This window comes from Erpetoichthys calabaricus, chromosome 2 (assembly GCF_900747795.2).
Source record: "Erpetoichthys calabaricus chromosome 2, fErpCal1.3, whole genome shotgun sequence".
NCBI lineage: Eukaryota > Metazoa > Chordata > Cladistia > Polypteriformes > Polypteridae > Erpetoichthys > Erpetoichthys calabaricus.
Genome location: NC_041395.2, coordinates 348,890,519 through 348,914,181, shown reverse-complemented (window position 1 = coordinate 348,914,181; position 23,663 = coordinate 348,890,519). Strand labels below are relative to the sequence as shown.

Here is a 23,663-nt window from a genome sequence, read left to right as displayed (position 1 = left end):
GCTCTGAGGCTAAGGATCTGCGCTGGTATCCCGAAGGTTGCCGGTTCGAATCCCCGTCAGTGCCAAAAGAGATCCTACTCTGCTGGGCCCTTGAGCAAGGCCCTTAACCTGTAATTGCTCCAGGCGGCGCTGTACGATGGCTGACCCTGCGCTCTGACTCCAAGGGGTATGCGAAAAAAACTAACAAACACTGTTGTAAGTCGCTCTGGATAAGAGCGTCTGCTAAATGATGTAAATGTAAATGTAGAGCAAATACAAGCGGGCGACCAGCACTGGCACGAGACCAGGTGACATTTGATCAACTTTATCAATCCCATGAGACCTCTGGGCTCAGTGAAGGCTGAGGGAGTTGAGGTGGGGAGGTCCTGTAGACTAGCAACTTACAGAAACAGTAAATGACACATCATAGGGACAAGGTGAGGGACGGGACGTTGCAGAAATATTGGGTTTGAAATCAAAATCTGTGGCAGCAGATTGGGGGCTGGCATGGAGCCCTGGCAACAATACAGCATCAAGCACCTTCAGACGGCCACTCGAGTCCAGTTTTATATGGTGCCTTGAAAACGTCCCTTTTGTCACAACCTGGGATTTCAGTCGGTTTGAATGGGACGGTTTTTTTTTTGTCAATCAAAGACAACTCTTTACAGAGCTGCCCAATTAAGAAAGAGCTTTATAAATCAGAGACTGAAATGGCACCACTGTGCCCCCCAACCTCAATTCATTGTGCTAGGTTTGCCCATCCTGCGTATTCAGTGGCAGTGGGCATCACTTTGGAGGCCTCACCGGAGATCAGTTCACTAGGATTAGGGTCACAGGACTGTGACGGACCACCTTCAGTTGAAGCCCCCCCCCCCCCCTTTTTGTTGATTGTCCTGTTGACAGATAAACGTCCTCCTCTGGGCAGCGGGTTCTCCGTCATCTTGTCACTGGTCTCACGACATGGCACTGCCACAGAAATGAAGGTGTCACCGGGCAGGCTTATGCCACCCACAGCTCCCACTTTAGTCTCGTTAGACCACCAGACTTTCTGCCACACCTTTGCAGGACCTCCCATGTGCCCGTTTTTCTTTTTGTTTTCTCTCCCTGTCCTCTATGAAGGCCCCTTTTTATGGCCAGTCGTGTCACACTGGTGTCACAGTGTCCTCTCTTGAAGGCAGCCTGACCTGGCAGTGGGGCTTTTTTTTTCCCCACTTCTCTATGGTGGTCTTCACTGAGCCCCGTGGTTGGTTCAGTGCCCCTGGGGTGGTCTTGTCTTCACCCCCCAGCTCTGTGCTTCTCATCATATCTTCTGATGTTCTTTCTTCTCATTTTGGTTTGATGCCATATGATTGGACCTCAGTGGGGGGATTGAGAACGGGCGAGACCACCAACAAACTGTTGCTCACAAGAGTGTGTGTGTGTGTGAGGGGGGGGGGGGGGGGGGGGGGGGGGGACTTTTGAGATGTGACCATTTAGATTTTTCCATTTTCACTTTGGGTGATGCCCACTGTTTGGTAGATCAGCTGGTCAAATCTGAACTGATGTTTAGAGTCTGAGCCAATGAAATGTGACGACAGTTGTGGGGTCTGACCTCCTTGGAGGAGTGTGAACAGCAGAAGCCCCCCTGGAATGAATTTGAGTTCATGTGGGGTGCAGATATGTGGGGGTCTCAACTCCAGCTGAGATTTCATGGATGCTCCAGCATTGAAAGCCCTGGTGGGTGACAGCACTGACTCAGTGGGCAAAAGGCGAGGTGGCAGACAGGTGACTGGTGCCTGCCACTCCAGCCCAATTGCTGCGTGTCTTCTGATGGACGTAGCGCATCTCTCGCACGTGTCTAGCAGGCTGATGTGGACCAGTGGTGGACCCCCTCACTTTGAAATGTTTGAATTTTAACATTTTTACCCAGCAGTCTCCACTCACTAACCCAGTAATGACATGGTGACAACACGCTGACACAAAGGTTTGCAGATTGATTTTTCTCTTCTTCATGACCACGTTCAGACTCTTCATTCCACGCTTTGCAGAAGCCCCCAGTGCCCGCGACTCCAGTTGCCGTGGCGCCGTCTCAACCAGCAGTCTGGGCATTTGAGCCCATTCTTCCTGGCAGACCCTCTCCAGCTCCGTTAGGTAGGTGGGACGTGTCCTTGAACTGCCATCTTCCCATAGAGGGTCTGCTGGGTTCAAGTCTGGGCCACTTAAGGACCCTTGGAGACTGGAACTGAAGCCACTCCAGTGTCGTCTGTGTGTTGGGTCACTGGACTGTCACGTCTTGGCTGGACGTCCTCATCTGCTGGCCACACCCCCTGAACTCTGAGCTCCTCACCTCGTCTCTAAAGCTGAGCGCCAACACCACTTGGCTCTATGGTGCAGTTCTGTTAGTCAGTGCCCACAGTGGGTGGCCGTAGGAGAAGACCGGGGTGGAGAACTTGGCCTTTCGACTCGGTGCCCTCTTCATCACCACGACTGCCTGTCGATCTCCCGCTGCCTTCACCCCTCGCTCATGAACAAGACCCCCGGGACGCCTCTGCTTGAGGCAGCACCTCAACCCCGACCTGGAGGTGCTGATCATCATCCCGGCTGTAGACCACCACGGTGCACGTCTGGGGTCAAAGGCCAGTGAGCCCCGAGTTCAGCATAAGGGTGTCATGAGCGCCAAAGGTTGTAGGTTGAGGTTTGAATTCTCAGTCGTGTCATCAGGTCTGCGGCCAAATGTCTTGGACACTTTGGGGGGCTGAACGCTCAGGTGGTCACTACCTGCTTATGGAAGATGCTGGACAGACCGGGCAGACCTCAACGTAGAGGGAGCAGGGGGGTGTGGGGAGCATTTGAAAGGGGTCTCCACCTGGGGGACCTCCAGATGAATTTCTCTCGCATTCCAAAGGAGGGTCGGGATGCTCAACCTGAGTGGGCCATGTTCTGTGAATCCATGATGTGGCTGCATGTCACAGTGGCCACCTCCATAGCTGCTGGGGGACACAAGTGGTTAAAGGGGGCCGCGGGAGGAGGCCTTCCAAGCTTGGCTAGTTAGTGGAGCAGCGGAGGAGGCAGAAACTCAAATGGATTTGGAAAACTCGGAGCGATTCTGGCAAACTGGCAGGGGGCTCGAGGGGAGAGCGGCACTTCCCTCATACATATAGCAGGGTGTGATAATCACCCTGGACGTTGTTGGGCGCCCCTGGCGGTGTGGAGGTCGGTGACAGAGTCTCTGGATTGTCAAACTGAGCTGCTGGCTTCCATCTTTAAGAAAGGGGACTGAAGGATGTTCTCGAAATTTAGGTGGGCCGCACTCCTCAGCCTATGTGTTGGTTGAACCTCAGATCTGAGAGGAACATTAGTGGGGATTTGTGGACCCTTGGACTGGCTTGCTACCCTCAAAGGGTCCTGGAGGGTTCATGGCAGTCAGACCAGCTGTCTTCAGGTGTTTTGTGGACTCGGTCCCTGGGGGTGTCCTGTAGGTGGATGGTCCTCATAAGTGAGACTCATATCTGGGGGGGCTTGTGGGACTCACCCGGGCTGCACTGTTTATTAATTCTTAGAGAGCAGGGTGACCACCTTGGTGACCTGTGGGTGGCAGCTCAGCTTTGTGCAGATGATGTGGTCCTGTTGGCTTCATCGCGCTGTGACTTGAAAGGACCTTCACTATGGGACAAACACCACTAAAATCATTTCCAGTACTGATGTGGGGGCTGCGCTTGACCAAAGGTGGGATTGTCGTATTGAGAGGGCAGGCGGGTGGGCACTGCGTTGGGCCGTTTAAGGAAGGTGCCCACCAGTTTGAGTCTGAACCGAGGAGTCCAGCCGGGGGTGCTGAGGTGTTTGCTGTGCTCGGGTCTACTTTGTGGTGGGCAGTAACAGAAAATGAGTGCAAGCGCCTGGGGGTCTTTCTGAGATGTCCTGCTACTGGTGCACATCAAGGGGGGCATCGTGGGCCGAATGGTGGAACTCTGACGCATGACCAAGACACGAGAGGTCCTCTCCGCTATTAAAAAAGAAGAAGAAGATCTTGTTGCAGTTTGTCATGGAAAAAAGGGACGCGTCACCCCCGGAGCTCACGCTGTCTGTGGGACCTGACAGACTGGACGGGTGTGAACTCGAGGACCACAATGGTGTCTGTTGAGAAGAGGAAGACCAAGTGAAGGGTCCTTCAGGTTCAGGCTTTGCCCAAACCTTTGCTCCTTTTCTGCTTTGTGTTTTCTTTCAGGGATTGTTACAAATTCACAAAATTTTCTTTTCTTTGGGGTCCCAGAACTTATTTTTTCATTTTCCATCTCTTTAATTGTCTCATTTTTTCGGATGCGGTGGTCTCCGTTTTCTGTTTTTTTATTTTATTTGAAGAAAGTCACATTACATCTGCTCAAGTCAAACTTAACAAACCACAACTCGGCCCCAACAACATCCCCTCACCATAACCATCGACACCATATTGGACCCCCGTTGTCAGGACAGCGTCCCGTGTTGCTAGGGGCGTGTCCTCCGAGGTGACCGTTTAACGTCCACTTGGTCATCGGCGGTCTTCGGGGTGACCGCTTCGCAAACCCTCGGCTGTGGCCCGTCAGTTGTGTCTTTTGTGTCCCCCAATTCTCTCCTTCGTCCACCTCTTGGCTCTCACTCAGGACTTCGCTGACAGACCCCTTGGAAGTCCCCGATGAATGACAAGCTGACAGACGATCAGAGGGGTCGTGTCTGGTGTCGCCACCTTCGACTTGCTGTCCCGGGCGCTCTAAATGGCGGCGTTCAGAAATCGTCAGGACAAAGTCAGGTCGCTGGGGGCTCAGACAGGCCGCTTCACGGAGCTTTGGAAGAATCAGATACAAAGGAACGGGCCGGACATGCGCACTCGAAGTTCAACATTTACGGGAATAAAAGAACACGTGGATTACAAGTCGAGGCCGCTAGAGGGCAGCAGAGGAGCGCACTTTGGGTTCGCTTCATTCCAATTTGTAGCCCAGCCGACATATCACTAGATAGATAGATAGATATGAAAGGCACTATATAATAGATAGATTAATATGAATGGCACTATATGATAGATAGATAGATAGATAGATAGATAGATAGATAGATATGAATGGCACTATATGATAGATAGATAGAAATGAAAGGCACTATATAATAGATAGATAGATAGATAGATAGATAGATAGATATGAATGGCACTATATGATAGATAGATAGAAATGAAAGGCACTATATAATAGATAGATAGATAGATAGATAGATAGATAGATAGATAGATAGATAGATAGATAGATAGATACTTTATTAATCCCAAGGGGAAATTCACACCACTAAAGCCTCGTCTCGTCTTCGCTGCCTCCTGCAGAACAGAATTGCTGACGTTAAGATGACACAACTCGCTGAAAACCAACGACGATCGTTTTTATTGTTATTTTTAACTGTGCTGATGCAGCGTGAATGGCCATTGAAATATTAGTTACAGCCAATATAATTCAATTAATCGGACTCGTTTTTGGACATAAATAAACATTCGAAAGTATAAATAGATTAGTTGATTTAAATTAACATTTCGTTTAGAGATTGAAGAAAATATGTTGGTTTCAATAATAAATTTAAGTTCAATTAATAGGAAAAGCGCTAATTAACCCTAAGTCAGATAAATAAACACATAAATACATTGTGAAAAATTCAAGCAATTTTAAAAGGTGATCGAATGTGAATTTTTAACGGTCCGTCTCTCTGCCAGCCTATTTATAGAATGTTATTTTTATTCTAACTATATTTGTCAACGTGAGATCCGCTCTGAATGGCCAATGGGAAATGAACTTAAAAAAATTAAAGATAATAATAACCGACAAAAGTGAATGACAAAAAACCCAATTCTAGTAGTAAATAAGAAATAAACTTCGATTTGCCCTTTTGGCCGCCACAGGTGTCGCTTGTTTTCCTTTAATCTTCCCGAGTGACATGGCGACAGGCGGCCTGGTGTCGCGCGTTCGGTTGAAGTCAAGCAGCGAGCTCGACTTTTAAAGGAGAAAGTGCAGTGGACAGAAACTGAGCGACAGATGAGAAAGGCGCTATATAATAGAGCAGGGGTCCTCAGTCACGGTCCTGGGGGGCCGCAGTGGCTGCAGGTTTTTCCTCCAATAAGGAGCCCTTACTGCTCAAGTGACACTTCTCGCTTGTTAAGATTTTGAACCCTTATTGCTTATTTTAGCCTTAAACAGCTGTAGTCTTCATTTTTAATTGCTCCTAATTAGCAATAACATCCATCCATCCATTTTCCAACCCGCTGAATCCGAACACAGGGTCACGGGGGTCTGCTGGAGCCAATCCCAGCCAACACAGGGCACAAGGCAGGAAACAAACCCCGGGCAGGGCGCCAACCCACCGCAGGGCACACATATACACACCCATACACACGGGACAATTTAGAATCGCCAGTCCACCTAACCTGCATGTCTTTGGACTGTGGGAGGAAACCCACGCAGGGAGGACCCGGGAAGCGAACCCAGACGGGTCTCCTAACTGGGAGGCAGCAGCGCTACCCACTGCGCCACCCTGCCGCCCTGCAATAACATGCAAATGACAAAGAAAAAAACCGCATTTCTCCATTTACACCCGTGTGTGTGTTTATCAGGCACTATTGGGTTTAATTAAATACTTGGAAGGAAAGTGAAGAGAAAAAAGTGAAGGACTGAGAATCGCTCCTCCATTTTAGCCCTCAAATCACTTGGATGACATCCTTAGAAAGGGGAAGACAATCTAAGACATGCGAATGAGCCGACATAGCAGAGTTAAAGCACTGACAAGCCATGAAGTTAAATTATTGACAAGAATTGCTTTCTAATTAAGCCACCGGGTTAGAACAAAAACCTGCAGCCACTGCGGCCCTCCAGGACTGGGACTGAGGACCCCTATAATAGAGGGATAGACCTGAAGGGCGCTATAAGAAAGGGAGATGCAGGGAAGACGCTTTAGAACAGACGGAGGTCGTTTATGAGCGATAGATGGAAATGAAAGTCACTTAATTGATTAAATCGGGATGATACTGAAGCTCTGAAATATAAAATAAAGTTTGCGGACTTCTTTCAAAAGTGCGGAAGCCCAAACGGACACCAGGAGCGACGTCAAGGCGACCCTTTGGTGGCTCCGATTGTAATTCTCCACACCTGCTGCTCGCCTGCCGAGGTCCACTGGCGGTGACAGATGACGGGATCAGAGGTCACCCATCTGCCGTGGGACCTCCTGAGTCGGTTAAAGATGGCCAAGAAATGACAAACGTCAACTTAGATGTCGTCACTGCAGATGGCAGACATGTTGTGATGTTAAATGGAGATGATGAGGGCGGTGAGGTGAAGTCCGTGCCCGTCTGATGACCATAAGGACCACCTTACTGTGAATGTCAGAAGGTGTGCGGTCACCACTCGTTGTCCCGGGGCAGGAGGAGGAGGAGGACACACTAACTGGACAGAAATACTTCGGAACTCATAGAGTGGACTACAAACAAAGGAAGCCGGCGCATGCAGTAAACTCAGACTAGTGGACCGCAAGGACCTCCTGCTGTCCTCTTGTGATGTCCAGTCCGTCACCACATCAGCTTCACTGCCCCCCTTAGGGGTCCGACAAAGCGCCAAACATGCAGCTCGAGTTACTTGGTGATGACGTGGTGAGTGCAGGGTGGCAGTGGACCATTACAGGAGTTCGAGTGCTAGTCAGGAGGGAGAGGCGCTATAAAGACCAACGTGAACCGCTCCGCACAGTTCGTCCTATGGAGGTCGTGCTATAAGACTTCTAGCAGCGGCGAATCCCCCCCACTGTCACCACGGTGTGACCCTGAGCAAGTCACTTCACCCGACTGAGGTCCAATTAGAAAAAACACAAAGAAATGGAACCAATTGTATCTCAGACACAGTAAGTCGCTTTGGATAAAAGCGACGGACAAATCAACGTAAATGTGAACACAAAGCCTGCTTTTCAAATGATGGAAGTCTGAGCCCCTCTCGTCTCCTCTCTCCCTCCGTTTGCTGTTTTATTTCATTTCTCATTTCACGTTTTTCTTGTGCCAACGTGACGACATTTTAAAGCTCCAACCTTTGCGGGCTCCGCTGCTGCGACAGACTTTCAAGTCAAACGTAACGGGCGGTTTAGTGGCGCCACTGCCTACTGCAGAAGAGGCAGCCATGTCGGACACCCTACGTGGATCCCACCGAATTAGACACGAATGAAAGGTTTGTGGTGCGCCGTTAAACGCCGTCCTGCTGGTGTCCGCACTGACGGGTCCAAACGCGAACGAGGCAGCCGCGGGTGTTTAACACAAGGCGCCACTAGAGGGCAACAGAGGACCACTGCTGAGATGAGCGTGCGGAGTGGAAGAGAAACGCAACAACGTAAAAAAAAAAAAAAGAAAATGTTGGATAATAATAATAATAATAATAATAATAATAATAATAATAATAATAATAATAATAATAATAATAATAATAATAATCGTCGAGTCGTGACACCGGAGTCACGGACTGAGCCGCCTTTGAACGCCAAGCGTAACGAGCAGGACGTCCGCGCGTCAGACTCGGGCAGCCATTAACTGAGTAAAGGTGGGTCACTACGCGGGTCACTGTGGTCCTTGGTCAGGGCGCGGACTCTCGGCGTGTTGCTCACGGCACGACATGTCACTCGTAACAAGAAAGGTTCCTCGGTGGCCTTTTACGGGGCTGTGTGGTTCCTCGTAGTTCCATTGCTTGACAACAAGCCCGTTAATTCTGAGAAGGTTCTCTGCGTATAAAAGTTGGTTCTTTTGTTGTCAGAAGGGTCCTAATGTGTGGGCAAAACCAAAAAGTTTAAAGTCTATTAGGCCACCAAGCAGGAAGACCTGACCGTATCTGTGTGTCACCTACAGACTCTCAAGTCCTCAGGGTGGTGTCACCCATTCATGGAAACTGCCACCGGTCTAAATATACGAAGGTCCTGCCTGCGGCCTTCACACTTCACACCGATGGGGCTTTTTGGGGACCGAAAACGATCTGAAGAGCCGCCCTTTGTGTTTAAGGCAGCGGTTCTCAAACTGTAGGGGGGCGCGAAGTAACAAAAAAGGGGGCGTAAATGTTGCCATATGTGGTGTAATTTCGCTATTTGTAGGGAAATTTGAAACTTGTAGCGGTGTATCGGCAGCAACAAATATAGGAATACATTTTATTAGGGTTTCAAAAAAACGTTATGGGGGGGGGGGCGATTAAAACTGTTATGAAAACTCGGGGCGCAAATACTTAAAGGCTGAGAAACGCTGAGTTAAGGCAAGACACAAAACTGGCGGACACGCGACGGCACTCCCGCTTTTTGGAGGTGCTCGTATCGCCATTTATACACCTCGGGTCACGTGAGAGGTGCGGCCAGGACGGGACGGCGCGCTGCACATGCGCCCTGCGGAGACCGCAGTTAACAACGGGCGCGGTGCCAAAGAACACCGGCATCTGTGCAAGGGGTGCGACATTGTGATGAAAAAAAAAACCAAATGATCACATTGGTCATTTGGTCAATCGGCGTGAAGTACGTGCCACCATAAGACGGTGTAGGACACTGGCATAGGATTGGTAGGGACTTGGGTCAGGACTGACATCAGTAATCGGAAGGGTGCGCGCTGGTAATGTCTCCGTGTCCTCTCTGCCTGGAGTTTGCATGTTCTCCCCGCGTCTAGCTTTGCAGTAAGGAGACTGTGGAAGATTGTGGGTTCGCTTCCCGGTTCCTCCCTGAGTGGATAGCACTTTGAGTACTGCGCTAATGTAATGAATGATCTGGTGGGCTTCCTCCCACAGTCCAAAGACATGCAGGTTTGGTGGATTGGTGTCGCTAAATTGGCCCCGCGGTGTGTGTGACCCCGTGATGGACTGTCGCCCTGTCCAGGGTTTGTTCCTGCCTTCCCCCTTAATACTTGCTGTGTTACACTGCAGATCCATGTGACCCTGCTCAGGATTAACTTAATTAGAAAATGACACAGCGTGACATTTTGTTCGGGGGTGGGGGGGGTTTCTTCATTTTTCGAAAGTAGAGAAGATGGGCTCTGAACTCAAAAACGTTTGAGAACCACTGGGTTTGGAGCAAAGGGGAAGTGAACCCGTAAAGTAAGAGTCGGCGAGGAGGGGTCAGATGTAGAATATCTGAACTTCAGTAGTGGATTTAGGATGAAATCAATAATCAGACATGGCTCCTATGGCCCACTGAGGGGGGCGCCTGCACCTTAGCAGTCGGTGCACCGGAGGGGAGCCGCGCGAGCTCAGCAGGCTTTCTGCCATCATCTTTATTAAAGCTCGGCGTGTGACTTGTCAACTGTCCGCAGTCCTCCTCAAGATGCTTCATTCAAGACAATTAAGGCTAATGGGGGGGCTGAAGACATCTTGAAGGCGGCTCTATTTATAATGCAGGGAGGTGACAGTATTTCTGGAGCTTGGCCTCTTATTGGCCCGACGACTCCTCCGTTTCCATAAAGAGAAAGCGGGGATTCTGCTGAGCCATCAAATAAAGCCATTTATACCTCGTGAGCTTTACGTGCGCCTGTGGCTAGCCAGTCTGTCCTCACCGTCCTTCAGGTGTCGCCTGTCCTTCTCGGAGTTGGGTGAGCCATTTTCTCTCTGTTGTATTTCTTTCACTACGACTGTCGCGCTGTCTTTTTGAATTCTTGAGCCGTTTGAGAGTTGCGTGGAGTCCTCGGCCGGGCAGGAGCGGCACAAGGAAGCCCGACGTGCTGACTTCCATTCGGGGCTCTCGTATAGCGCCTGTCACCGCGGGGCGCAGCTTTGGACGCCGGCGCGGGTTTCATTAAAGACTGAAGAACAGTCGTAGACTACTAAGCACTGTTGTAAGTCGCTCTGGATAAGAGCGTCTGCTAAATGTTGTAAATGTAAATGTAAATGTCATGCGCTGCTGAGCTGAATCTGACGGTTTAGGCTCAGTGGCTTTGTGACCATCTTAATGCGGCAGCTACATGAACACGAACAGCGTTTTTATATCGCGATGTTTGCGTAAATTCAGAATCAAAAAGTCCAACTGGTGCGGCTTGTTTGTTTTGTTTTATTTCTCTCATTTAAACTTTGACAGATGTTAGTTCTGACTTTAAAGTGTTGGTGAAGTAAAAAGGAGACTTAAACGCGCACGTCCTGGAGACGCTGCTCGGAATTTCTGGATCGCCCCCGCATCTTAGCCAAAAATCTTACATGAATTGCCTTCTTTGTCTCCCCCCGTCACCAAACGCTTACATGGACTTCTAGAAGGAGATCAGCTGGACATCACCTGTGCTGCGCGACATCTGCTCGTGACATCTCAGGGCCAGCCTGACACCAAGGAGCAACCCAAGAAGACAGCTGCGCTCCTTAGGAGGCGACCAAAAATAGACATCGGCGGCCGGCTGCTCCCCTTCGCATTTGGGTCGGGGGGGGGATTGTGAAATCGATGAGTCACGTGGGCGATGTTTCTAATATTCGATAGGAGCGCAACTGCGCGTGGGCAAGGCGCACAGTCGGCCGGAGCTGCCGTTACGTCACGCGCAGAAGTCGCCTGATTGGCCGAGTCACACTCGTCCAATTTATTAATCTCTGTGGCTTTATCCTAACCACTGCCCCACCATAAGGTCAGTAGGGGGGCACAGAGGGCAGTGCTGCTGCTCTGAATTTGGGTAGATCAAAGGCACTACATAACTGATAGATAGATAGATTTGAAAGGCACTATATAATGTGGATAGATAGATAGATAGATAGATAGATAGATAGATAGATAGATTTATTTGAAAGGCACTATATAATGTTGATAAATAGATCGATAGATATGAAAGGCACAAAATAGATAGACAGATAGATTTGAAAGGCACTATATAGATAGATAGATAGATAGATAGATAGATAGATAGATAGATAGATAGATAGATAGATAGATAGATAGATAGATATGAAAGGCACTATATAGATAGATAGATAGATTTGAAAGGCACTATATAATGTTGATAAATAGATCGATAGATATGAAAGACACAAAATAGATAGACAGATAGATTTGAAAGGCACTATATAGATAGATAGATAGATAGATAGATATGAAAGGCACTATATAGATAGATAGATAGATTTGAAAGGCACTATATAATGTGGATAGATAGATAGATAGATAGATAGATAGATAGATAGATAGATAGATAGATAGATATGAAAGGCACTATATAGATAGATAGATAGATTTGAAAGGCACTATATAATGTTGATAAATAGATCGATAGATATGAAAGGCACAAAATAGATAGATAGATTTGAAAGGCACTATATAGATAGATAGATAGATAGATAGATAGATAGATAGATAGATAGATTTGAAAGGCACTATATAATGTGGATAGATAGATCGATAGATATGAAAGGCACTAGATAGATAGATAGATAGATAGATAGATAGATAGATAGATAGATAGATGTAAAAGTTTACAGATGGTCGCTTAATGTCAGCTTGGTTGACACTCCGTGTTGCCCCCGTGTCATTTTCCGGGTACGACTGGCTCGAGGATCTTTAATCCTGACTAACTCCCCATTATCCCCATTATCAGGTGTAATGTAACTTGTTGGATTTTTAGGACTTTAACACATCACGCCCCCCCCCCTAGTATTTTAATCCGGAGGCGGAGCGAATTGGAGGGACTGTAATGCTGATCTAATATATCGAGATATCCGCCAAGAAAGCACAGAATACCCGAGAGTGGAATTAGTGAGCAAATCAACAGAAGAGGGCAGAATGCAGCAGGGGGTCCAGCAGCAGCTCTTTTTCTGGTGACAGGGACGGTGGTAATGATGTGCCAGGGTGCGCCACCCCTAAAGCACAGGGTTAGTAAAGCCGGATTATGACGTCACCGGCTATCGTTTTCAAAGGCAGTAAAGCTTTGCCTTTTTCGCTTATGATATTTTTATGAATGAACGTTTGAAGGTACCCCACCGTTCATTTTCCGTTTGAAGTCTAAAGACTCCGTGATGCCCGTTTGCTGTCCGCCGCTGCCAGTGGCCGGGGGACTGGAAACATCCAATCAGATGTCAGTGACAGGCGACCAATCGACTTCTTTTGTGTTTTTCAGGTTGTAAGAAAACACACAGAACACAATGGGAGAGTAAGTATACTGGAGTGTCTGTCTGTCCGTCTATGTGTGTCGTTCGTGTCTCGCACTCCTTCCGTGGTGGTGACCATTTCTCTCTTTTTTCTTCTTGTCTTTCTTTTGCAGCGAAGAGGTAAAGATCCGCCGGACTTGCCGCCCTCACCCCATGGCTGTTATTCTGCTCCTGACTTGCAGATTCCTCAGCAGCTTCTGCTCCTCGCATCTTACCTGCTGTGCTCTTCATGCCGATTGATTGATTGACTGATTGATTGATTTTGTGTCTGTAGCACGTGTCCTCCTCGACCAGCCTTAACACGGGGAGATTCAGCACGTAACACTTACTGGTAGATTTAATTAAGGGAACTGACCTGAGCTACTGCGGTAACTTTACTCTTTCTTTCTTTCTTTCTTTCTTTCTTTCTTTCTTTCTTTCTTTCTTTCTTTCTTTCTTTCTTTCTAGTTTACAGATTATTACAATGAAATGAAAGGGAAAACTAATAAACATGTCGATAGTAAGTGTGTTAAAACGCTAACATACAGCGAACAAGTTGTATCCATCCGTCCATTTTTCTAAATCGCTTATGGGGTCGGAGTGAAGCTGGAGCCAAGGCTGGCAATCAATGGACACACACACACACACACACACTTACACAGGTGCACAGATGTCGGGCCCACACGAATCAACAGGTTGAGCCGACGAGGAGCTTCTGGAGGTTCTTTTCCAACGGCGCACAGACCCACCTTTGGAAAGGCACAACAATTAACAAAACACATACTTATGGGACAGTAAAACCGCAGAGCATATCTGAGCGACCTTTACAGAAGTCGTCCAAGCTGACATTCACTCACACCTTAGAAGAGCCATCGGGATGTTAAAGCGCATGCGCCCTGTTAACTCGTAAAGCCGCTGCGCGTCTCAAACCACACGTCCATTCGTTTTAATGGCGCCTTTCAGCCGTTTGACACTTCATTGTGGGCGATGCTACACTGACCCCTGATGTGTCTGTTCACGGTCACCCTTTGGTGGACTGGTACCCCATCCAGGTGTTGTTCCAGCCTTGTGCCCACTACTTACCGGCTTTACGCTCCAGCTGCCCCGCGACTCCATTCGGTACAAGCGGGTAGAAGATGGATGAATGTTTTATTTATTATGTAGAATTCAATTAAACATTCGCGCCCATTTTGTGAAAAGAAAGAAAGAAAGAAAGCGCACGCCAGCACTGAGTCGTCCAAACTTTGGTGACCTTCTGCTCCTCTGCATGGCTTTGTCTTCATCAGACCTCTGCGTGTTGGTCGGTGCGTTTGAAACATGAGACACGAATGGTAGCCTGCGACAAATTCAAATGGAAATGTGGGTCGAAAAATAACAACTGTGACAACAGCGAAGAGCTTACTTGGTAACATTGTCTTTACTTCTTGCAATTTTCAGAAAAAGAAGATGTCCGCCACCCGCAAGCAGCATCTTAAGGTAAGGAACTTAAATTTGCATATCTATCTATCTATCTATCTATCTATCTATCTATCTATCTATCTATCTATCTATCTATCTATCTATCTATCTATCTATCTATCTATCTATCTATTATATAGTGCCTTTCACTTCTATCTATCTATCTATCTATCTATCTATCTATCTATCTATCTATCTATCTATCTATCTATCTATCTATTATATAGTGCCTTTCACTTCTATCTATCTATCTATCTATCTATCTATCTATCTATCTATCTATCTATCTATCTATCTATCTATCTATCTATCTATCTATCTATAGTGCCTTTCACTCTATCTATCTATCTATCTATCTATCTATCTATCTATCTATCTATCTATCTATCTATCTATCTATCTAGAGTACATGTGTATTTATGTATATAGCGCCTTTCCTATGTCTGTACCTCACCCTGATTCACTCCTTGACCAAGTGATTGATTAAGTGACACCAGGCCACCAGTTTAAAGCGCCTTTCCTTTTATTCCCTCTGATGCCCTCGCCCATGCTGACTTCATTATTTTTCATGGATGGCGCACTGAATGCCCGGCTGGCTGCTTGACCCTCCTTATCTGCTCCACCTTGAAGGGGTCATTGAAGAAGCCACCTGGCTGTGCGTTGGATGCCTGCGGCCCGTCAAGTGTCGCTCAGGTGTCAATTGGTTTGTCACACTGTGTGCCGTTACTCGGTGGTGAGGTGGTCGTGTGACGCGGACCCCTAAAGCCCCCCTCGCAGGTCCAGCTGCTCAGCTCTGACCCCTGACCTGTTCTGCTCTTCTCTTCCAGAGCTTGATGCTGCAGATCGCCAAACAGCACATTGAGAAGGAAGAAGCTGACCGAGCCACAGAGAAGGAGCGCTATCTCCAGGAGCACTGTCCACCATTGTCCATGGGGGGCTCCATGCAGGAGCTGCAGGTTTGATATCCGTCTGGGGGTGGGGGTCTCGTTATATACGGCGATATGGCTGAGAGTGGCTGAGAAGTGAGTCAGTTCAGGACAGAGTGGGCTTCTTTGTGTCTCTCATGGGGTGCAATGGAGGACAGGCCTGAGTTGACTTCTTTAGAGAGCCACCCTAACATGGACACAGGTTGCCACCTTTGACCCCCAAAGTTAATATTCAAGCAGGTTGATTCGAATGTTCAGTGAGTCAAACTGCAAACCTGGGCTTCCACATTCACCTGGGTGCTCACATCAGGACCCCATATTGATAATGCCCTGTGCCTATATAGCGCCTTACTACCTGTTCTACAATAGTGGCCTCCAGCACCAGGGCTGGATTTAGACTTGATAAGGCCCTAAGCTATTTGAGACATGGGGCCCTTTATAAGTCCAGATATTCTATGTAAGTGCCAAATATGATTTTGCTCACTCAGACAATTTGTTTTGGGGGCCCCCAAGAAGGCGGGGGCCCTAAGCTATAGCTTGTGTAGCTTATACGTAAATCCTGCACTGTCCAGCACACCACCATGCCCACTGGAGCCCCCTGATGCCGTCCTCACATCCCATGATGCTCTGAGGCAGCTAAGATGTCCAGGTGTGGTCCTACTGCACTAATGGCTGACTTCCCTGTAACCCTGCAAGGTCCACTTCAGCTCCCGGAAACAAGTGGAGTTCATCTGTAGGCGTCTTTACCACTGAAGGGCCTTCCTCAGACCCCAAGGCTGCCATCTCATGCTACGGACCTGAGTGTCTGATATGCTAGTCCTCTTCCTCAATAAACAACATGGCAGGACATTCTCAAATTCAGGGTCTGGGGGTCCCTGGTGAGGACATCACTCTATGGCAGTGCCCACTCACACCCCACACACTTAACATAACTTCAGGGATATTGGAGGAAAGCACAGAGTGACATGGAGAGATCTTCTCCACTGGGATGGTCTTCAGGGGTGGGATTTGAATCAGGACCCTGGAGTTGTGAGGCAGCATCCTGTAGGACTGTGACAATACACTGGCATGTGTGACACTGGTAAAGATGGCCTCCGCTGTAGCCACCTGCAGTGTTGTCACTCTTTACCAGAGGTCAGGGTCGTGGTCCATCTGTTCATCTTCTGACGCCCTCATCCAGATCACCTGTCCTGCCAATACTGGATGTAAGGTGGCCCACCTGTCCAGGAGTAGACAAGTCCTTTGGATTTTCCATCTCTGATTGCCATTGCAGTAAATGTTAAGATTTGGACAAGCGACACGTAGCTGAGAGAGGAGTGAGGAGTAGGAAGCCATTTGTGGTGCTGCAGCTTTCTCTCCAGTCGCGCCCAAGTCTTCCTTATACATAAGAACAGCAAGATAGGTTTGAGAGGAGAGGAGGAGACCATTCAGTCCATCGGTCACTCGTGCCATTAGCTCATAGCTCTGCTGTCCCCAAAGCTCAGCTGTCCTGCTCCTCCTTCAAGGTCCTCAAGGCCACGTCTCAGTAGTTTATTTCAGAATCCCACAAATCTTTGAGTCCAGGATTGTGCAGTGGCCTCAGTCTTCAGTGCACTTCCTCCTCATCTCCAGTATGTGTCCTCGCCTTCCTCCATCACGTCTGACGTTCCCCTCTTTTCCTTTCTGGGGTCCTCAGCTGTCCCACGAGTGAAGCACAAAGCCGAGTCCCAGTTGTTGGGTCACCTCAGGGCTGCTCTTCATCTTTTCCTGGGCCGCCCTCGCTAGTCTTTCATGTGACAAGATGGACAGTCGTGGACCTGGCATTGCTGTTCTTGTTGAGCAGAGCATTTGTCCTTCTCCTTTTAATCAGTAACCATTTCTCACAGTAATGTCACGTCTGTAGTTTTCCTGTCCCTTCCCGCCCCTACACTCCGAGTAGAGGCGGAGCTTAAACCTGAAAGCAGAACGTGTGGCACAGGACGGGCGACCACACAGGGCTGGACAGGAGACCCGGCGGTCAGATCTCTCCTCTACTGAATGCCTTTCCATTTGCGTTAGGAACAAAACGCGTTCAACCACATCGTCCTCGTCACACGCCCAATCCCAGAAGGGTCGGGCCAGTATGACCAGTGCTAGTTAAGACCAAACTCTCATCTCCCTGTGCTGAGGTGTGCCAGCTCTACCACAGCACGTCCTGGATGTTCCACCTCGTTAGATGTCAGATCTGGTGACTGTGGGATCTCCACATCCTTTGACAGTCCGAGAGAAACTTCGACGTTTCATAAATCGAATGCCGTGGGCTCATCGGTGACACTTTAATTGAAGTTCACCCAACATCACAAGAGACGCTTCTCGCTGCAGCCTGTGGAATGGGCGTGACTCGATGTTTAGCCCCGCCCCTAAGGCACAGATGTCACGTGCCTATCATTTGAGTCAGAACGTCCTCTCACAGGCACGTGTCACTGGGCGTGTCTGGAGCCTGACAACTGTCACTAGGGGTGAACTGTGGATTGTGGGCGGAGTTAGACCACGCCTCATGCTGCGGGCGGCTCTTACGTCACAAAGCCTCTTTAGTTTTGTTTTTTTACTCTCTGATGCTATTTAGTGTTTTAATGTTTCAGGTCGTCTTTAATGGCCGGGCAGGCAGTGGACTCGGAGACGTTTGATTTTACAAACCCAACACAAAATAACAAACAGGAATGAAGTCTGTTAGTGAAACTACGATGGATTCCGGGCTCGCAGACGCATAGCGGCCAATGAGATTGCTGACAAAGGCATTAAATAAAGAACAAGTGCATTTAGAATTAACTTTGGGGAAAATCCAACGAAGATGTCATCAAACAATAGACGTCAGCGTCAAACTGTGTAACAGAAAGCGAGGAGACGTCCGCCAGTTCACAGTTTTAGTCACGGAGGTCGTTAAACGTAAGAGCAGTCGGGGAGACTTCGGTTAGGACATCGTGGGAGAAATCAGGGGGTTTATTATGTGATGCTGGAAAACATGGAGGGGGCCGTTAAGGGGAATTAAGTTAAGAAAAGTGCAATCAACTGAAACAAAGGAGGAAAAAAACAAAACAACTCTGTATTGTTTGTGCCAAATGGCTGTTTGAATGTTCGTAGTTCACGGAATATTAGGATTTACTTCAGTTATTGTAGTGGGAATAAAGAATTCCATCCGTTGGTAGTTGGAACAATCGAATCAACTGCCCTGCACAAAAAGTGGCCGCAATTGAATTCAACCGTCAAAAAAGTGACAGGGCGGAGAGCAGAGAGCGATTTGTCATTTTTGTCACCTCCTGTCCTTGGCTAACCTGCTCAATCCAGATAGGCGGGTGGAGCCTATCCTGGCAGGACGTGCCAGTCCCGCACAGGGCATCGACGGTTACGTGTGCCATGAATGTGTAATTACATAGATGTCGACTCACACCAACTCGTGCTAAAAAGATCACTGGTGTCCTATTTCAAATCCAGTTGACCTAAACGCTCCATTAACGGACCAGTTAAACGTGAACTGGCACCCGGCAGTAACGTCCACAGGCGGGTGCTCCGGCCATCGGCTCTAACGAGGCGTTTCACCAGAAGGAGACGTGGCCCCTCTGATGCCAGTCGGGTGTGTCGCGCAGCGCAGCTCTTCTATTCGGGTTTCTCTCCGTGCGAACACAGAAGGCTTCTAAAGGAGGAGTCGCAGCCTGCGGAGAGGAGGGGTGTTCCCTTATGCAAATGTGCTCACTTTATGCAAATTTAGAATTGCGTACCCCTGTAGTCCAATGAACGCAGTGAATGGATACTCTGCTCGTTTGGAAATGGCCGTGCGTTAATCTCGTCGTCATTGTGGCCATGTATTGGATTACTGAGCGAATGTAAAGTGTTGTTACTGGTGTAGTAAAGTTTACTCAAACACTCGAGGTGACACTTCTAAAAGAAAAGAAAAAGTCACTCTAAATGTGCGCACAAAAAATGGTGCCACCACTGACCATGAGAAACGGAGTCCATCCAACCAAAGTCTACTTCTTCACGGACCACCTGAGAAATGGAAGTCAGGGGGCGTTGGAGATCAAGTTAGCTGGACACATAAATATCAGCTGAGCCCCCCAGAGCCCTTTCTCTTCTTCCTGAGGGTGTAACGTGTTTGAGTTGTGCCCACCCTGCCTGACTTGTGTCTTGTCCGCTTGTCTTTGTCTCCGCAGGAATTGTGCAAACAGCTGCAAGGCAAGATCGACGTCATCGACGAGGAAAGATACGACTTGGAGGCGAAGGCTGGCAAGTGCCAGAAGGAGGTGGGCGCTCTTCTGTCTTCGGCTGGGTGGGACAAACATGGCGGCTCTCTCTGGGACTTGTCGTTTCAGACCCTCAGACTCTGCTTGAGAGCGTCAGGGCAGCGGCTGCCTTTTCGGTTAGCAAAGAAATCGCTAAAAGGAAAGCAGAAACGACCCCAGTGGTCGACATTGTGTGTCTGAGTTCGGGGAGTAAGTGGCCGGTCTGCAGCAAAATGACTGTCACATGGAGTAATTCAGAAATTGATTGTTCTTTACAATCTGTAAATGTAAATGAGAAAGACTGAATACAATTATAATATTAAGAATCTCATTCTATAGAAGACGCACGTAGTGCTTAGTCAGCCTCCGGACGTGAAATAATAATAATAATAATAATAATGCTTTTTATTACGGTATATATAACCCGTTTACCCTGCTTAAAGCGTTCGCAAATATTCATACAGGTACAATAAGAATAATAGCACAGCATAAAAAAATTAAGAGTAATGGATACAAACTAATATCAAAAATTAAACCCCAGATAATAAGAGTAATTAATATATGAAACAGAAAATTCTTAATATGAAAAAAGAATAAATAAACAAAACAGTTAGGAATGCTCGCAGTTTTCGCCTGATTGTCGCTGAACGTCCCGAAGTTGTCACTCACAAGTTCCGACTGCGTCTGAGGAGCTTCAATGAAAACGTAGCAGTGTGGCCAAAGTCCTGGACCTTATTGTCGCACTGTCATTGTCACTTGTCGCTGACCGCTACACTCAACGCTTTGCGCGCTTTAAATGGAGGGGCGGTAATTCGCATTTGATCTTTTCTTAACCGTTTTTCCTTCCAATACATAATTGCGCTTTGATACGTTTTCGATAACGTTTGTTGTATTCGATCATTTCGATTTACAGTCCGGGCCAGCGACGACAAGGCGACTGCTGCGCTAATGTCGCCGGCTACACCGGGCTCAGGGGAAAAGGGTTTTAATGAGCCCCCGAAAGAAAGAAAGAAAGAAAGAAAGAAAGAAAGAAAGAAAGAAAGAAAGAAAGAAAGAAAGAAAGAAAGCTTATATTTATACCTACGTAGTTTTAAAATCAAACGCATTAATAAACCGTATCAGAGTAGACGCATCAAGGTAACCGTTTTACCAAACATGCTCACAATAACGTAAGAGGGTTCCTTTATAGTTTGATTGATGTTAATATTTATTTATTTTTTACAGTAATGATCGGCCACTTCACTGTATCCTAATTCATTGTCCTTATAATTGCGCTTTCCTGGCTGTTTTCCTAGCCAACAACTAACGAAGCGATGTAAACGATCACCGATCAGCTCTTCAAATTTGCGCAGATTCGACACGCGAACGACTGGCGGGTTCTTTTTTGGATTAAAAGGCGATATCCTGGGGGTCCCATGCGGCTGCGGTAATCTTAAACCCCTCCTCTCGACGGGCCTGCACGTGGTGATCCTCGGGCACAGCAGTAAAGTTTCGGGACGGGAGTGGGCGGGGCCTCCAAAGGGGTGTGGCTCATCGTGCGGTGACTCGTTGGCACTGTCACCAGGTGAGGACACACTTCAGGTTTATGTCGTACATTGTGTGCCTCTCATTGCACCAACGACTCAAACTTCATCACCGAACCTCCACTCGCACGCCGCACGCAGGAATGTCCGATCTAAACGAGGGCCGCACCGACAGGCGGGTTCTGTGCACGAATTTAAAACGACAATGGAGACAAGTGAGGGGATTTGACTCCAGAGAGAAATGTGACTAAATGTGATTTGTGTCTCGCGCAGATTGAAGACCTCAACCAGAAAGTGTTTGACCTGAAGGGCAAATTCAAGAGGCCACCCCTGCGCAGAGTGCGCATGTCCGCTGATGCCATGTTGCGTGCCCTGCTGGGCTCCAAGCACAAAGTGTGTATGGATCTGAGGGCCAACCTGAAGCAAGTAAAGAAAGAAGAGAAAGAGGTAATAAATAAATAAATAAATAATAATAGTAAAAAGTAAAGCTCCCGATCTCGAGGCGGCACTTTTTATAGCCGCTTATGCCCACTTTTCCTGGCCAGCACCGACGCTCCTTACCCCGGTCTGGCTTCATGGATAATAAGAGGGCTTTAGGGGGAGGCATGCAGTCGCTAAACGGGTTTAACGGAGGATCGCGCCTCTTAAAAGTGTCCGGTTAGCCCGGCCGGTCCCGCATTTCTTCAGAAAGTTGAAGGTTCGGTTAGAATGAAAGCGGGAGGTGCGCCCTGCGCCATTGCACTTCAGAGGCCTCGTCGATTCACCATCTTCTTCTTCTTCTTCTTCTTTTCAATTTTACAGCAAGATCTGCGGGACGTCGGTGACTGGCGTAAGAACATTGAAGAGAAGGCCGGCATGGAAGGCAGGAAGAAGATGTTCGAGTCTGAGGCTTAAGCGCCCCCGGGGTGGTCAGCCAGCCTTGTACTTCAATACACTTTGTGATGGCCCAGTCCACGTCGTAACCAGTAATCTTCAAGTCTCCCTCACTGTGTGTCTGCGGGTCTGTGTTTGTCTTTGCGTGTCTTTGCGTGGCCAACCACGTCAAGCGCCGCCTGTCAAGTCCAAAAGAAAACGCTGCCATACTTATGCATGTGCCGTGCCATCGAGCCATTCGGAGTCGCAGCTGTCGCTGTTAAGAAGCTGGGAAGCACACCTTTGTCAGGAATATATTTCATTTTAAGATATATTTCTCTGAAAAAGAATATCATGTATCACAAAGCAACTATTTCAAGAAAAAAAATGTCATTTGTAAGTCTCTTGTGCTGTGAAGCCTTTGTTTGGTCTGTGCGTCTTCTTCAGGTCGCCTCCAGCCCCGTAATGCCACCCGCTCGGACGACACAAGTGCCAGAAAGTAAGGCTGCCGGGCAGCCAGGTGCGCATGCGTGGGTTTCAAACAGCTATCTGTCAGGTTGGGTGGTTTGGATCTTCAGTACCAGCAGAGGTTCATGAAGAGTGGGCACGAGTCTAATCATCTGTCTATAATATAGTGCCTTTCATATCAATCAATCGATCGATCGATCCACATTTAGGTGTATTTGATTAGCAAACGCTTCTATCCAAAGTGACGTACAAAGGAGGTCAACATAATGGAATACAAATCAGTGCGGGGGTCTGTTTAGGAGCAAGTGTGACAGGACAAGGTGACAAAATTGATCACCACAAGTGAAGAGCAACGGAGCAAAATTCCAGCTCACAAGTTACAAGAGCCTTTCAGAGCCATCAGCACTAAGACAGAAACCCACCAAACAAGAGGGGGTCTTCACACGCTTCTTAAACACACTGAGGGAGTCAGCGGTTTGAATGAAGGTGGGCAGCTCGTTCCACCAGCCAGAGGCTACACACGATTGAGATTTGAGAGCGGGCAGAGGTGGCATCAGTAGACCTGAGTGGACATGAAGTGGGCACAGGAGGACCTCCTGAGAGTCTCCATATACACAGGGGCTGACCCTGCAGGACAAGCATCAAGAACAACCTCCATGTGTGCCACACCGCGCACTTCACATCTACTTCTCGTATGGTGCCTTTAATATCTCTGTGTCGTGTGGTGCCATTCACACCAGTCCATCTGTTTATGGAATGGTGCCTTTCATGCCACTATGCCTATCATATATTTCATTTCCTATCTCTCTTATTCTGCCTTTCATAACAGTCTCTATATAGTGCCTTTTATTTTCATATACCTATCATATCGAATATTTCAGACAAATTAATATATAGTGCCTTTCATTTCAATCAATGTATTATATAAATATATATTTCATATCCATCCCTCATATAGTGCCTTTCAACTCTGTCAATCTATTGTGCCGTTTATCTCCTAAATCTATGATATAGTGCCTTTCATACTTATCTATCACTGGCATTATTTCCCAGTCTAATAGGCAGCAGCTCCAAGTGACCCTGAACCTAGAAGAGGCTTGGCACCATCTACCCATCATATACAGAAAGGGGGCTAGAAATGGGCAATAATGT

At 47.9% G+C, this 23,663-nt stretch overlaps 1 protein-coding gene and 1 long non-coding RNA gene across 2 annotated transcripts; both read left to right on the top strand.

Annotated features, from left to right (window-relative positions):
- The first annotated feature begins 10,196 nt into the window (after positions 1 to 10,196).
- Positions 10,197 to 13,077, top strand: LOC127526766 (uncharacterized). The gene is made up of 2 exons (XR_007934200.1): positions 10,197 to 10,549; positions 13,040 to 13,077. It is a non-coding gene; the product is annotated as an uncharacterized LOC127526766 (long non-coding RNA).
- A 1,299-nt stretch (positions 13,078 to 14,376) lies between these two features.
- LOC114647409 (troponin I, fast skeletal muscle-like) lies at positions 14,377 to 22,153 on the top strand. The gene is made up of 5 exons (XM_028796135.2): positions 14,377 to 14,525; positions 15,335 to 15,463; positions 19,600 to 19,689; positions 21,465 to 21,638; positions 21,993 to 22,153. The coding sequence occupies exons 1-5, from the start codon at positions 14,496 to 14,498 to the stop codon at positions 22,083 to 22,085; spliced, it is 516 nt and encodes a 171-aa protein (XP_028651968.2). The 5' UTR covers positions 14,377 to 14,495; the 3' UTR covers positions 22,086 to 22,153.
- The last annotated feature ends 1,510 nt before the right edge of the window (positions 22,154 to 23,663 follow it).

What these genes read in the sequence shown, in the direction of transcription:
- LOC114647409 (XM_028796135.2), top strand. Translation starts at nt 14,496, where the DNA reads ATGTCCGCCACCCGCAAGCAGCATCTTAAG. An exon ending in GCTCCATGCAGGAGCTGCAG is followed by an intron (nt 15,464 to 19,599) that starts GTTTGATATCCG and finishes TTGTCTCCGCAG; the next exon opens with GAATTGTGCAAACAGCTGCA. An exon ending in TAAAGAAAGAAGAGAAAGAG is followed by an intron (nt 21,639 to 21,992) that starts GTAATAAATAAA and finishes TCAATTTTACAG; the next exon opens with CAAGATCTGCGGGACGTCGG.